This window comes from Coffea arabica, chromosome 2c, assembly GCF_036785885.1.
Source record: "Coffea arabica cultivar ET-39 chromosome 2c, Coffea Arabica ET-39 HiFi, whole genome shotgun sequence".
NCBI classification, from domain to species: Eukaryota; Viridiplantae; Streptophyta; class Magnoliopsida; order Gentianales; family Rubiaceae; genus Coffea; species Coffea arabica.
In genome coordinates, this window is record NC_092312.1 from 17,104,734 (window position 1) to 17,120,545 (window position 15,812).

A 15,812-nucleotide genomic window follows, 5' to 3' on the forward strand; every position below is an offset into this window, starting at 1 on the left:
CATTTTTTTTTTTATTTTTTGACAAAAAAAAGGTATGTTTCACTTAATTGACTAACCAAAAATGTGCACTTTTATTAATTAGTTGGGTGTTAGAAATTTGCATTTGTATCAGTTGAGTGAATGTATACTTTTAACCAAAAATGTACGAGAGAGGCTATCATGCTAAATTGCTAATCGCCCACGACAGACCCATTGGGGTTTTTTTTTAAGGTTAACTTAAATAGAAGAATGCTAACCATAGATGTGAATTACAAGTGGTAAATTGGGCAAATTGAACATTTCCTCAGCAAAGAACAAAAAAACAAAAATAAAAATAAAAATTTCCTCAGTACGATCCAATTGAACAATCGGAGTCACCCACACCGACCCGTATCTGGAGTCAAAAAAACAAAACGACGCCGCTCTTCTTCCAGAGATGGAGATAGACAGGAACGACTTTCCGCAGCAAAAGGGGAAATGGCAGCGCTGCACCGCCGGGAAACTCATAAAAAAGGTTGAGAATTGCAGCGAACAACCAATTTTTATCAAGAAAGAGAGCGGGAGGAAGCGATGAGTGTGTTTGGAGGAGACAGTTGGGGTCGGGAGGCTCAGTACAGGAAGCGAAGAGTAGATGATCTGATAATCGAAGGAATTGATGGGTGTGGTTATAAGAAGCTCCCCAACGGCAAGTTGGTTTGCCTGCTCTGCCCCCACCATCCCGTCCTTGACACCCCTTTAATGCTTTCCGTAAGTCCCTCCATTCTTTCAGGGTTATCTCCATTCTCCACTAATCTTGTGTTTTCGTTTCTTTTTTTTTTTTTTTTTTTTTTGGAATTATGATTTATTTAGAATATATATATTGTTGTGAGTAAGTAGATTTCTCAGAAATCGACTTCTTCCCACCGTTCACCAGACTTGCATGCCACTGATCGAGACTTGAATTGATTCTCATTCTTATGCAGCATAAAGGGTTAGAAGTAGAGCCTTCAAAATAGTCTCATGCCTTTTGTTTTCTTATTCATTTCTCTTACTGTAGAGGAAGGACTTACACAATTTACAACTCGAGAGAGCACGACGGAATACTATTAATCTGCCCGCTAGTATGATTCTTGAGACTTATGGTTCTAATTACAAGAATCAGACTTGCTTTTAGCTTCTAGATTTTAGATTTTTGCCTCTTTTTTTTAGAGTTAAAATCACAATCTACAAGATACCTGCTTTTTGGAGCATCACTTTGGCTTTTCAAAAATCAGAATTGGTTGAGAGCAGACCCTAAGCATCAACCGTATATGGTTTGATTAAAAGATCAGAAAAATGACACCAGCAAGTCCTGGGGCAGGCGGTGATGGTCGTGGTTTCTGGAGACTCAAGGGAGCGGAAGTAGAGGGAAATAAGAGGGAGGAAACAATGACGATTGGATGTGAGCTGACATGGTTGTACAAGGCAGAAACAATACTTTATGACAAAGAAGGAGATTAAACGATTTTCGTGCATTTTGTCCATGGTAGAATTAGATTTTGAACGAACCAGTTTAGTGTACTAGTTGGTATTCATGTGGTTTTGCATCCTCATCTTCACACGCATGCAATGCAAATGAGGCCTTCTGCATTGCTATGTTGTTTCTTCATCATTTCTGGGCTGGAGCTAGAATTGAGATTGTTTGCTATCCCAAGTTCGGTTGCTAATTGTTAAAAGTTTGTTTTAGCAGATGCATGTGAAGGGGTCACGCCATCGAGCTGCAGAGTCCGAACAGAAGGAAAGAGAACTATCGAGACAATATCAGATAAATAAGAGGATTGCATTGGCAGATTCCTCTAGTACTGCTGTTTCCAGCACTAGTTCTGAAGTAAGATGTGGATCCACAAAGAAGCCTTTAATTGAGCAGGTCCACAAAGCTGCTTCCGAGATACTTGCTGGAGAATCTCCTCAGTGCAGCACATTGGATAAAAGTGATAAAAGTCCAGATGTCCGATCAGATATCTGCTACTATAAAAAAGAAAATCAATCTATTGCAAAGAGCAATGCCACCGAAGTCGTAGCAGCTCCTGAAGTGGCCTTCCAGCAGCAATTGGATTATAAAAATCGTCGTGAGAGGGAGCTTAAGCTGATTTCAGCTGGGTGGAAGCGTGATGCCCATGCCCGGTGGTTCAAGGATGAAAATGTGAGAGTTTCCTTTGATAGATAGCAGTATTATGCACATTTTTCGCAACTGCTCCTGGTTTATGACTAAAGCTCGAATTTTATTTTTTGTTAGGAATCTCTCTCTCTCTCTCTCTCTCTCTCTCTCTCTCTATTATTCATTTTGTGAAGGATCAATCAGCTATACTTCTGCACTAGTCATCACCTTGACTGCAACAGGTGTTTGCTTGCAGGTTGAGTTTGATTCTGATGAGGAAGATCCAAATGTTTATCTTGGACAGTGAGTGGGGGAAAATCATGATGGAGCTTATGATTTCTGATCCCCCTGTAGCACTGATAATGGCATGAAAATTCACTCACTGCCTTCTGCACACGAAAAATTTGCTGCGTGCTGCACAATTTTGTTGCTCTGCATGGCTTATGTGGGAGAGGGGGACTAGGAGGCTCGGTTGAAGCTGGTTCAGCAAAAGTATAAAATTCAGCTAAATTGAAGAGTCCAGTTTTTATGATGTTCTGTAGCAAAAGCCTGGTGGTGTAGTTCGGAATTTAGCTGAACTTGAGACATTAACTGACGTTGGGATCTTTTATCTCATGAAGTAAAGGCACCTTTTTGAGCTCTGCTGTCTAGAAATTGCTTGATGGAAACTATATACTGCGTAGCATGCGTTTTGGCAAAATTATTACTAATTCCGCTGTAAGGGGCATCCTTCATCCTTGCCTGACTGCTTTGGAGCTGGTGGTTGGATTGCGTCTTCTTGAAGTTGGATGAATTTCTTTACGAGGTGAAGCCCTTCTGATTGTTGTCATCATAAGCCCAGAAGAGGGCTATGGATGAGCGTCCCTCCCCCTTTCTTGTAGCAGCGGACCAAGCAGAATACTTTTTTTATTCGGGGACTTGGTTTACAAGAATCCATCATAGGCCCAAAACCGTTTATGGGGCAAACAATTACGTCAGCCCGTGTATGTGTATCCTTTCCACGGAGAGATCCTTTTTTTTTTTTTCTTCCTTTCTTTCTCCAAATTCCCATTCGAATGGAACTAAGGAAGGTTTCAGAGTCAAATCAAGAACCTTATGCGTGGTTGATTGATATTTTTACCAACTTACTGCATATTGAAAATCTTTCACCTACTACTCTATGATATAGCTTCATTTACACAAAATTGGAAATTACATCCCCGAGAGTGAGGCTGCAGTTTTAGAAGTGTACAAATTTGGAAAGGGAATATGCATGGAAGTCAACAATAAGCAGTATTCATCGTAAATATCACACTTGAAACGTTTCTCATATTTCTTGGAAAACATTTACATTAATCTTCAGCTAGGACAAAATTTAGTAGTACTATATACTTCTTGAAAAGAGAGAAAAAAAAAAAAAGAGGAGGGGGGGGGGGGGGTGGGGGTGCTATATTGTTCACTATTTCAGCCTCTAGAGATGAGATGATGCAGTTATGATTACGCTTAAATTATAAGCATCTGAAAGAATCCAAGGTCGGCTGTGTTCCCTCATTTTGAGAAAACTCCAATCCCACCGTCATTATCATTAAAGATACCCCTAACTAGTACCTGTGGCCAAGGGGAGTTAATTGGTTTTCTTTCCTTTTTTTTTTTTGGGGGGGCCGGGGGGTGGGATTGGATGGGGTATTGAAAGGGTAAAGTAAAAAAGGTAATCCAACCCCTTATCTATATATATATATATATGTGCTCTCAATGGTGTGTGTAGGAGTATTATTTACTCTGCTTATCCATGATTTGTGGCAGATTTCTAGAAGAAACTGGATGCAACGTTAGCGTCAGGGCGATACACTGTCACAACCCCCGAAAAAAAGAAAAGAAGAGAAAAGAAAAAACAGAAGAAAGAAAGAGCTAGCAACTCATAAAAAGAGGGACCACGCACGCCTCTCCTCTTGCACAGAGGTACTTGTTTCTTTTTCTTGCCCAAAAAATGGTGCTAAGTGTGTTTAGTACTATTAAGACTTGGTGTAATTAATAATCAGTCAAGACGGAAAAGACACAAAGAAATAAAGGAAATTTTTCTAGAAGAAATGGACGGCCGGGAATGAAAAGTTAAGGCCGTCCTGGCAAGTGGAAGGTGGAAAGTGGAAATTCCAATTGAAAGTCGCAAATCTCTCGTCTGACTGACTCCTCGTCGACGTCTACTAAGCGGAGTGATCTTTGTTCGCACTCGGAGTGATGCGCGCCGCCTTGTTTGGACTTGAGTTTTTTTGTCAAGATTACAAATTTTTTAAAAACTTTAACTACAGTAATCTTAAAAAAAATTTCAAAATTTTTAAATTATACATTTCAAAATATTCAAAAATTTTTTAAAAAAAAACTTTTACAGTAAACTATAGTAAAGTTTTAGACAAACACTCAAAAAACTCACTTGCCAAACAGTGCTCCTAATCTAATAATAGTGCCAAACAGTGCCCTAATATCTTGGTAAGGTCGTTGGCAGATATCGTAATATTAACTACTAGCTGTATTAGTGGGTTAGTTTAGATTAGTCATTATTTGCCAAAAAAGAAAATTTTATTACATCATACTCCTATATTTTTTTCAAGTAACACCTTATCAACTATAGTATCTTTTTATTTCAAATAAAACACGTCATAAAAGATATTTAAAAAATTATTTTTCTACAATATATATTTTTTTTCATATGATTGCCTTTGTCGATCAACCTGACAAAATTTCGGACGACCTCCAAAATGCCGTCTTTTCAGTTTTTGCTAACACCTGCTTGCTATCCACTTTTAGCAAATTAAGGAGGCAAAGTCTGAATCCGCTACAATCTGGAATCACCATATCCGCAAAATAACTCTATAGTTTGTAGTACTAATCTAAATGTAATTTCTGATTTCACGCAATAACTTTGTGTCTAACCATAGACACAAAATAACTTTGTGGTTTGATAACTTAATTCGATATTCAAATTTAATGTGTTTAGATCTTAATATGTTCAGACCCGTTTGATAACAAAAAATAGAATGTTTGAATTAATTAAATGACACTGCATTTTTGAAAAATAAATAATGAATTATTCACTTAACATTTAATTTGATATACACTCAAACGTATCAAATTTAGTACTAAATTAATTCAATAATTTAATATATTTATACTTCAAATTTCAGTTTTCACATTTCAATTTTATCGAATGCATCTTAAGTGTAATATCTGATTTCACGAAATAAAAGAATCCCAAAATTAGGCTCTGCTTGGATTGCTTGTTTCCATTGAAAAATATTGTCGTTTTTCGTGATCACATTTTCCTATCACCTTTTTCCCTCACATATATCAAATTGCTACAGTAATTTTTCCATAAAAAATGACGGAAAATGTAATTCAAACACAACCTAAATTTTAAAACTTTTATTAGTAGCGCATCGTTCAAATTTCAAGGGGAGAAAATTCGAGTCAATAGAAGCACCAAGAAGCATGCGGTGGATTGATGAGACTGGACCGGACAGCTGAGTTGCTTACATTACACGTATGCGCATCCAACAGTAGCCTGTGGGGAAGTGGCAAGCTCCAGATTTTGCATTGATCAACTTTCATGAGCGCCATTAATGGTGTTAGGTCAGTTTTGAACTTTTGCTGTTTCAAGCCAATGGCAGCAAATTGATGAAAATGAAAAAAGAGTTGGGCTCATTTAATTCGTCAATAAAGACGTGACTTTCCCAGATTGAAGCCCAATGGAACAAGTAAAAGTTTTTCCGAGCCGTTTACTCTATACGATTTATGATTGGAAATGCATTACTCTTTTCCTATTTGATACCTTTTTGTTTATATTCAAATAAAATGTGTTACTACTGTTTCATTTCTCTGAAAACTTAAGTATGTTTCCTTTGTTTTGCTGAAATTTCGTTTAATCGGGTCATATTCATTTGCAAAATAATCAAAAGGCTTAACATGTTCGGGTCGGGTTGGATTCCTCCGCGCACCTAACGTGTTCGGACCCGGTTGGACGCTGAGCCAGGGCCGAAGAAAATTAGTTGGGCCCGTAAGCATTGATCCGGATATTCCTGTGTCGATAAAAAAAAAAAAAAGACAAATGTTACATGAATCGCTGTGGTCCACCAATAGCCAGGAAATGTCTATTAGAATTTTTTGATTCAGAATTTGAACCATGTACGTGACAGTTGGGGAGAAAAAAAAATGTGTCAAAAGGGTTGAAATAGTTTTTTTTTAAGGGCTATTATCACCTTATCCCATAACATTTATAATTATTATCAGTTTTACTTCCTAATGTTATTTTGTAGTCAGTTTACCCATTTCCATTAGCCAACTCAGCAAGTTGACTGAAAAGGTGGCCATGTGACTTTTTCTTTATTGTTATTAATTTTTAGGATGAAAATATCCTTAAGCTCGTAATATTTACAACTGTCTTGATTTTTTTAAAAATTTATTTTGTCTTAAAATGATATCCATACTTTTTTATTCTTTTTTTTTCCTTAAATCATTCACAAATCCCTTAATTTTTTTAATTCTTTTTTTAATTTTTATTTCTTCTCTTAATTTCTTGACTACTTTAAGTACAAGGTTATAATATGAAATTTTTCTAGACCTATCTAAACTTGTTTGTAAGTGTAAAAAAATCATCTGAACTATTTCGTAAGTCTAAACCTTTTATTTTCATATGTAACGTGCCTTTTTTCTATCTAGTGCAATTTTGGAACAAATGGACATTGTTGTCATTAACTATTAGTTTGCACTGCATATGTCATTTCATCTAAATCATATAACGCTGTTTGCTTTGACCGTTAGTTTTGGAGATAAATTGATTAAAATATAATATTATAGGATAAACTGATAATAACTATAAAAATTAGAGCGTGAAGTGATAATAATCCTCACAAATGGACATTGTTGTCATTAACTATTAGTTTGCACTGCATATGTCATTTCATCTAAATCATATAACGCTGTTTGCTTTGACCGTTAGCTTTGGAGATAAATTGATTAAAATATAATATTATAGGATAAACTGATAATAACTATAAAAATTATAGTGTGAAGTGATAATAATCCTGAAAAAAAATGCTACGCCACTTGATCATGAACTGCTCGGAAGCTTCATTTGGCCACAATAAAGTCGGGTGTAGAGAGCTTCTTAGTTAGCTATGTTGCTGGCTCTAGTACGTTCCACTGAATGAAAATGAAAGGCCAACTCGGCAATCAATCTACACGAGAAACTGCATAATGGATAATAATAATACTAGCAGCATTCGTCGGTGTCCATTTGTTTGGTCTACCATTTTTCAAAAGCAAGAGCAAAATAACATGCCAAAATATACCAGTCAAGGTATGTGCAATGCAACAATAGAAATACTCAATCGAAATGATAGAATTGGTATGATACTTTCTTGTTAATCTAGGTTTGGTATCATACTTTCTTGTTAATCTAGGTTCGAATCTCTTCTGAGATACTTATCTTGCCTAGTGCGTCTTACCCTTCGTGTGATTGATGAGTTATTGCACGGAATTAAATTTATTTAGTGCGCGCTCTTTCTGATAGCTGCTGCATGTTCCATTAAGTCTTTTAACATATGGAATTATGGATGCAAATTAACAAGCGTGGGTCTTGAAATACGACAATCGTCATCACAAAATTATATTGCTCCCATAATTACCGACTCTACTCCCATGAATTGAATTTAGTACAGAGATAAGATACAAATGGGTTTGCACATAATATGGAAAAATTCGTCATAAAGAAACGTCCAATTGAACTTTTTATTATGCGTCATGAGGGGTTATTTGGTTTGAAGTTGATGGATAGCTACAAAGCTTCTGCTGTGTCGTGATCATGTGATGAGCAGTCGCTCAGGTTCCACAAGTTTTTTTTTTCTTTTTCTTTTTTTTTTTGGGTGAAAATAGCGGCAGTAATGATTAATGACGTAAAAAATGGGCCTCACGTCTTTGTTCTTCTCCGTCTGGACTTTTCGCCGGCTCCAACGAGAAGGCAATGCAATGCAACCACAAAAAAATGATTAAAGGCTATTAATTTGGATAGCAATGATTTTGTGGCTCACAAGCATTCAAATCGTTAATTACGTGATTGGAAATCAGAATCAGTTCATCATTTCATCTGCCCCTTAATAGTTATAGCCACCTCATCAATCATCATCATCAGAGAAGTCGTACGTCATTACGTCAAGTATAGACATGCACCTACCGTAGTCTCCCCTCTCAACATGTATGATGTACCGTATACGTACTCTGTATTAATTCAATAACAAAAAAAAAAAATGAAGTACAGATAATTAATATTTTTCTCAATTCAATATCGCTGTTCCTGACAATACCACGAACTGGCAAATAAATTCGAAAAAAAAAAAAGCAAAAAACCACTGATTAGTTCGTTAATCAAAGCCTCCAACATCGGCCGGGGAAGATAATCAACGACTTTGACCGGTAGACGGCGGTCGGTTCGGTGTATGTTTCGTAACGGAGGGCGATGCCGTTTGCAATTTGTCTTTGCATAAATTAATATTTACAGCTACTGGCAGTCCAGTCCACGGGTGGACTATCCTAAACTGCTACTACTCAGACATTTACGAAGGTTGTACTCATTGACTACTCATACTTTACTAGACAGAGTTGCATCAGATCTTGATATCGTCTTTCGATCTCACCATCAAATTCCTTCAAAAAAAAATTTTTTTTTTCTAATTATCAAAGACTACCCAAAAAAAAAAATTTTTGATAGCAGTACCATTATAGGAAACTTTTTACAAAAAGTTGTGAATCCTGCTAAGTGCCAACTCCTAAGGGTTTTTGCAAGCCACGCCTCGTGGAATGAAAAATGAGCAGTGTTTTTTAATCTCAATAGTTGGGATTGAATTTGATAAATAAACCCTACAATATGCATACAAAAAAAAAGGGTTGTTATTTTTTAGACCCTAATAATAATAATAATAATTTTTTGTAGATACACTTACTATGCTAATATTTAACAATTACCCTTGTGCGTAGATTTGCAAATTGCAATTGTGCAGTTCTCTGGTCCCGCGCTATAATTGGCCGTTATATTAGCGATAGAGTATAAATTAAATTAAACGTAGAGCATAGAGTTAAAATTTTCCTCGCTCGAAAACAAAAGTGTTAATGACACTTTGCTTTCTTGAACTGCAATAGTAATTACACTTTGTCCCTTTAAACTAGAAAAAACAAAAAAAGAATGTACACTTTGTCCCCTTAAATTTGACTCCATCGTCCTTCCCTTCCCTCTCCCCCACCTCCAAAAAAATAAAAAATAAAAAAAATGATGCAACGATTAAATTTTGCCCTTTTCTATTATTAAGCGTTTTGTTATTGCAAAATATATCCTTTCTTACTCAGGAGCAAATATTCCTAAGTATTATAGTAAACGTATTTGTAATTGTCATTTTTATGTTTAAATTTAAATTCATCATTATCTTTTGATGCTTAAAATTTTGACAAAGTGCTTTCAAAATTTCTGTTTATAAAATTTTGCCAAAATTTTTTGTTCATACCAAATTTACTGATTTCTTACAAACTATCTTGTTTCTTTTTCTATTCTTTGAAGTTAAAAAAATTTAAGTTTAATTTTATGGATTGCAAAAGACATTACGATGCATAAAGGTTATCCATACTTCATTGTGAATAAAGATTGACCATGGAAATTGCTAAACTCTATCTTGAAAGGAAAATTAAAGAATTAAAATGCAAGTAAATGTTGACAGTGTAATGAATATATAGGGAATTTCTTTTTAAATAAACTATATACAAATATTTTTTTCATCAATAATATTTGGAACAAAGTATATACTTATAATTACATTATTATTCTAACTTTGTAATTGTAGATAGATTATTAAAGCAAAGAGTATATTTTTATGACTATGGGACAAAGCGTGATTAACACTGAGGGCAAAGTTGAAGAAAAGTTTTCATGTGGGGGTTAAAAAATAAATAAAAATCCCTAACATAACATCTGTTAAGGTAGGGAGATGATGTAGGATTATGGCTATAGGTCGGCGGGCAAAGTGTTATAAACTCACACACGTACGGGTCCACCAGGTTTTTCCAGTCAGCCCCACACTTCCTCTCCCTAAGCCCCAGCCACCAACCCACTTCCTCTATCTGATGCCATCTCCTCTACTCCTTCAGTCGTTGTCCACCTTCATCTCAAAGAATCCTTTCCACACCTTCCTCCCCCCCGGTTCTTCTTTTTCTTTCTTTCATTACTATTTATCCCCCATCGGTTTGCTTGTTAGTATTTAGATAGAAATGCCATTATAAGTTTCGGCCTCTCTGCTTCTCCGGCGAGCGCGGGGGCCAGATATGGGAGCCTGCACTTCTAAACCTCCTAAACGCAATCCCTATTCTACCCCAGGTCGAATCCTAGAAGAACCTTTACCACTTCCCGAAACTCCCGCTGCCGACGATTCTCGGGCACTCGACGCTGTTGATAAGAAGTCTACTCCTTTCAACTTCTACACTCCCAGCCCTGCACGTTACTTCTTCTCTAAGAAATCTCCGGCTCTTCCGCTGCCTTCCGCGTCCCCAAGTGCTACCTCCACTCCCAGGAGGACAGTTAAGCGCCCGTTCCCCCCTCCGTCGCCGGCGAAGCATATCAAGGCCGTGCTTTTCAGGCGCCATGGCGGGAAAAGTACAGAGACTATTCCGGAGGGTGAGGAGGGGGATGCTGCTGCTGCGGGGGCGGAGCTGGATAAGAGTTTTGGGTTTTCAAAGCAGTTCACCAGCAAGTATGAGATTGTGAAGGAGGTGGGCCGAGGGCACTTTGGGTACACTTGCTCTGCTGTAGCCAAGAAAGGTGATCTTAAGGGTCAAAAGCTCGCTGTCAAGGTCATCCCCAAGAACAAGGTACCCTCCTTTTAAGTAGTAAGTACTTGTTTTCTGCCTCTGTAGCCTGTAGCGAATCCCAGAAGGGCGATATGAAGGGCATTTTGGGTACACTAAGAACCTTATGTCAACCTTCAATTCGTTAAGTTAGTTTAACTATTTCCTACAATTTTATTTTATTTTTTTGCGTGTTTGTGATGTTTCGGCTTATCTGTACTCAATTCGAGAAAAAAGATACTGCCTGGTTTTTAATTAATCTCGTATGTGAAACTGAAAGATGAATTTAACTGATGTATTCGCACTGAGCATAATGAATAGTGACCAGGTATCATTTTTCATTTGAAGCCTTTTGTAAGGTTAACTAGATACTACCTTGTATCTGGACTTGGTTTTCTTTTTTGTGGTGGTGGTGGTGGTTGGGGGGGGGGGGAACCGTGCAATGATTTTCAGCTGCCCGTGCATTCATTGCCTTCAGGATATTCTGATTTTTGTAGCTCCTGGCAGAGTGGATTTTCAAGGGGCATATGTATCTTGCGAGTGATGTCTTGCTTCTTAAATTCACTTTGATGAGATGTGGTTTATTCATGTATTTCAAACTGACTCCTCATTCCTGCTATTTTTCTGGGACATTCCATTTTTTGCATATGATCATGATGTGATGCTTAATCAGAGAACTAATTGTTGCACAGGTGGTTTACCGTATCTTGAATTTTACTAGATTTAAATTTTGGGTGCATTTTATGTTTACCTGTTAAAGTTTACTAAAAGGTCACATTGACTTTTCATCTTTTGCAGATGACAACAGCTATTGCCATTGAGGATGTGAGAAGGGAGGTGAAAATATTGTGGGCATTGAAAGCGCATGCAAATCTTGTACAGTTCTATGATGCATTTGAAGATCTAGATAATGTTTATATAGCAATGGAGTAAGAATCTGAAATTCCTTGTGTTCCTAAACAAGCTTTGATGGTAGATTGAATGATGTTTAGTTCCATTCCAAAAAGGACTAAAGTTGTATATTAAATCTCTGAAATGATGTTAGGTTGAGTGGGGTCTTACTCACTGTAAAAAGAGCAGAAAAAACTGTGCAACACCCCCCCCCCTTTTCCTTAATATTTAATTTTAAATGCTTGGATGGGTCATGACAAGCTTTTATGGGTCCTCTTCCAAATGGATGCTGACTGCATGTAATGCATTTCTAGGTTGTGCCAAGGAGGAGAGCTCCTAGACAGAATACTTGCACGGTGATTTTTGATTAGCATGATGAAATTGACTTCAAAGTTTGCTGATCTTTTCAGATTTTTACACAATTTATCCTTGTGTATGCTTTACAGAGGTGGAAAATACACAGAAGATGATGCAAAGACGGTCATGGTACAGATACTAGATGTTGTTGCTTTCTGTCATCTCCAGGGAGTGGTGCACCGTGACCTTAAACCTGAGGTAGGCTTTTTTTGTCCTTAAGATTTAGATTAGGAGGGCCTCTTAGCATATTTACATGTTCTAGTTTGGCTTAGTTTTATCATCACCTATAAATTTGACTGATACTTCTTTTTTGCTGCCTTTTTCATTTGGATTCTTAGATGCAGCACTTCTTTGTTTTCTCTTTTTCCTGTGTTTGTTCTTCTTTTAATAATAGTTTTTGGATGATTGGTTTATACAATCTCCATGCAAATGTTTTTAGGTCATCTTATTCAGTTATCTTCTTGCCAGAATTTTCTCTATGCTTCGAAGGATGATAACTCCCCATTGAAAGTAATAGATTTTGGCTTATCAGACTTTGTAAGACCAGGTGAATTATATTTACTTTACTTAGGAATAGACCAGGTGAATTTTATTTACTTAGGAACATCTATTTGTCATCTATTTGAATTTCAATGTTGTATTCAGTGCTTATAGTCCTCTGCAGATGAAAAATTGAATGACATAGTTGGAAGTGCATATTACGTTGCACCTGAAGTTTTACATAGATCATATACTACAGAGGCTGATGTGTGGAGTACGGGCGTAATAGCATATATTCTTTTATGTGGAAGTCGCCCTTTTTGGGCCCGAACTGAGTCGGGCATTTTCCGGGCAGTGCTGAAAGCTGATCCAAGTTTTGATGAAGCACCATGGCCTTCCTTGTCTTCAGAGGCTAAAGATTTTGTTAAGCGTCTACTAAATAAAGACCCACGTAAACGGATGACTGCTGCACAGGCTCTAAGTTAGTATTTCCAGCTGCAGAAACTGCTGATTTTGATTATGTTTGGTATCTTCTGATCATCCTTAATTTTCTGGTTGTAGGTCATCCCTGGATCCGGAATTACAATGGTGTGAAAGCTCCAATTGATATTCTTGTATTGAGACTAATGAAAGCCTACATGCGCTCGCCATCATTGCGGAAAGCTGCTTTAAGGGTGTGTGTCTAACATGATGCTATGGTACCTTCACCTGAACTTAGTTGTACATGACTTTGATTGCAAAAATTGCTTTATGTATCTTGCATTGTTGTTTTGAAGATTGAAGATGGTAGTGTGCAAAATTATTTCGTTTAGAGGAATTTCTGTAAGCCATAGTGGCAAGCACAAGGAGGTGTGCTGTGTGTAGTAGAACCAAGTGTGGTTGCAATCTCGTGTTAAACCTCTGGCTTTATTAACTATTGAAGATATCAATTAGGACTTCATATATGATTATTTTTTACTTTTGTATACTTTTGAATAGAATGCATAATTTGTTCTATGTTGTATGATTAGTAATAGGATTTTGGGAAGTCTTTGAGACTCCGAATAATTGCACAGTAAGAGTTCTACAATCTTCAACTTGGAAAACTGCAATCATACGTATTGCATGTCTTTTGCAGGCATTGTCTAAGACGTTGACTGCAGATGAACTCTTCTATTTGAAGCAGCAGTTTACATTATTGGAGCCCAACAAAAATGGCTGTATAACATTAGAGAACATCAAAACGGTTTGTTGTTTCAGCATGATTATGCAGTGTTTGCCTGTTTTCATACCACCCAAATGAAGTAGTTTTTGGCTTGTGGAATCAAGTTTCCAACTTTCACATTTAAGCAAATGCCCTAATCCCATTTTGAATATTCATGAGCTTCATTAAACTTTGCTAAAAAAAATAATTGTACATAATTTCCCAAGAAGAAGGAATCAACTGTGACGAGACCTTTGCTCCACGACTCCTGACTCATTCAGCAGTTTTCTAATTTTGTTTTTTCTTCAACATATGTCCCCTCTCCAGGGGCACAAGATTTTTATGAATTCTTTTGTTTATGGTCGGTGAGATTTTGTCTTTTAATGTCTTGTATGTAAGCAGGCATTGGTGAAGAACTCTACAGATGCTATGGAGGACTCCAGGGTTCCTGATTTTCTTGCCTCGGTAATAAGACAAGTTGTGACTTTCTTTTTAACTTCTATGCGACTCTGTTCCTGATGACCTAGCTGCTGTTTGTTTGAATTAATTTGAATGGCAGCTAAATGCACTTCAATATCGAAAGATGGATTTTGAAGAGTTTTGTGCGGCTGCATCCAGTGTCCATCAGTTGGAGGCAGTTGATCGCTGGGAACAACATGCTCGTGGTGCTTATGAGATCTTTGAGAAGGAAGGAAACCGAGCTATTGTCATTGAAGAACTTGCATCGGTTAGTCAAGTGCCTCTAAGATCTCTTCCTCCTCTGACCCAATAAATAAACAAATTGCCTGCCTTATTTAATTTTCGTTGACATGGAAAATTGGGAGTCATGCTATGTTAATGTTTCTGGGAGTTTTATGTTCAGGAATAATAGATGCTGATTTATTCAGGACGTAGTTTGACGAATGATTGTGACTCTGTTTATCACTTTGTAACGACACATAAATGATGCTTTCAGGAACTTGGACTTAGTCCTTCGGTGCCAGTTCATGCCGTACTTCATGACTGGATAAGGCATACTGATGGGAGGCTTAGCTTCCTTGGATTTGTTAAATTATTGCACGGCCCCTCTACCAGAACACACTCAAAAGTGCCTTGAAAACTGGAAACGTGTTTACGGAATTCTGCTGTGGTACAAAAGTTTCCTACGCTCTGTGCACTGGCAATTTTTGCCCCTTCAGTTTGTCTTCAAGGTAAATTGTAGGCGTTTATGGCATGCCGATTGCGCTCTGGGTGCTTGACCGGGCATCAATTTCACTTTTGATTGACCTCAGATCCAGATGGTAGACTGCTGTGCCTACCGATCGTTTTGCCATTTCTCGGAAGTCGTCACAGATCCTATCGGGTACGAGGATTGTTCAATTCTCTAATATTATTGCTTCACACGGATTACTAAATGTTGTAGCTAAATTACATAGATATCATAGTTGAAATCTCTATTAATGGCATGGTGGTTTGCTTCAATAGAAGAAATCAAAGATGTGTATAGTGTAATTAGATTGGATGGGTGGGAGTGGTTTGCAGATGACATCAAGCAAGAAGTTGTCTGCTGTTGGACAAAATACCATATGATAGGGCAATTACATGTATAGAGCAGAGTTTCTGTTTATAGGCATCCATGTTGCAGAGCAATCTATGCGCATTATTCATCTTCTTCTGCTGATGTATTAAAACACCTTCAAACGTATCCGCGTGTTAGGTTGCTTCTTTTGTGCTCTCGTAGTGGTTTGGTGTTCACTCATTCAAAGATTCTGTCGCCCCATGCAACATCAATTGTTTTTTCGGTTGCGTCTTAATTAATTTGCTTTGCCTGCGGCGACGACGACGTGGTTGTCTGTGCTCCTTTAACATGAAGTTCTCCACTGTCAGCTGTAATAACTGCTAAATTTTCTGAATCTTCGTCTTCGGCTTTAACCTAAGATTTGGTGGGTCGAAGTAGTTAGTCAGTACCTCTGC

At 37.3% G+C, this 15,812-nt stretch overlaps 2 protein-coding genes across 3 annotated transcripts; both read left to right on the forward strand.

The window, feature by feature from the left end:
• The first annotated feature begins 396 nt into the window (after positions 1-396).
• Positions 397-3,227, forward strand: LOC113726400 (uncharacterized). Of its 2 annotated transcripts, none has more exons than XM_027250099.2 (3): positions 397-726; positions 1,685-2,140; positions 2,352-3,227. In XM_027250099.2, the coding sequence occupies exons 1-3, from the start codon at positions 550-552 to the stop codon at positions 2,400-2,402; spliced, it is 684 nt and encodes a 227-aa protein (XP_027105900.1). In that variant the 5' UTR covers positions 397-549; the 3' UTR covers positions 2,403-3,227. The 2 variants fall into 2 exon arrangements, with proteins under 2 accessions (XP_027105900.1, XP_027105901.1); XM_027250100.2 differs by having other exon boundaries at positions 401-726; positions 1,688-2,140.
• A 6,917-nt stretch (positions 3,228-10,144) lies between these two features.
• LOC113726401 (CDPK-related kinase 5-like) lies at positions 10,145-15,543 on the forward strand. The gene is made up of 11 exons (XM_027250101.2): positions 10,145-10,972; positions 11,747-11,877; positions 12,154-12,195; positions 12,286-12,394; positions 12,665-12,743; positions 12,861-13,157; positions 13,238-13,350; positions 13,794-13,901; positions 14,262-14,324; positions 14,419-14,586; positions 14,815-15,543. The coding sequence occupies exons 1-11, from the start codon at positions 10,430-10,432 to the stop codon at positions 14,953-14,955; spliced, it is 1,794 nt and encodes a 597-aa protein (XP_027105902.1). The 5' UTR covers positions 10,145-10,429; the 3' UTR covers positions 14,956-15,543.
• Positions 15,544-15,812: the final 269 nt, after the last annotated feature.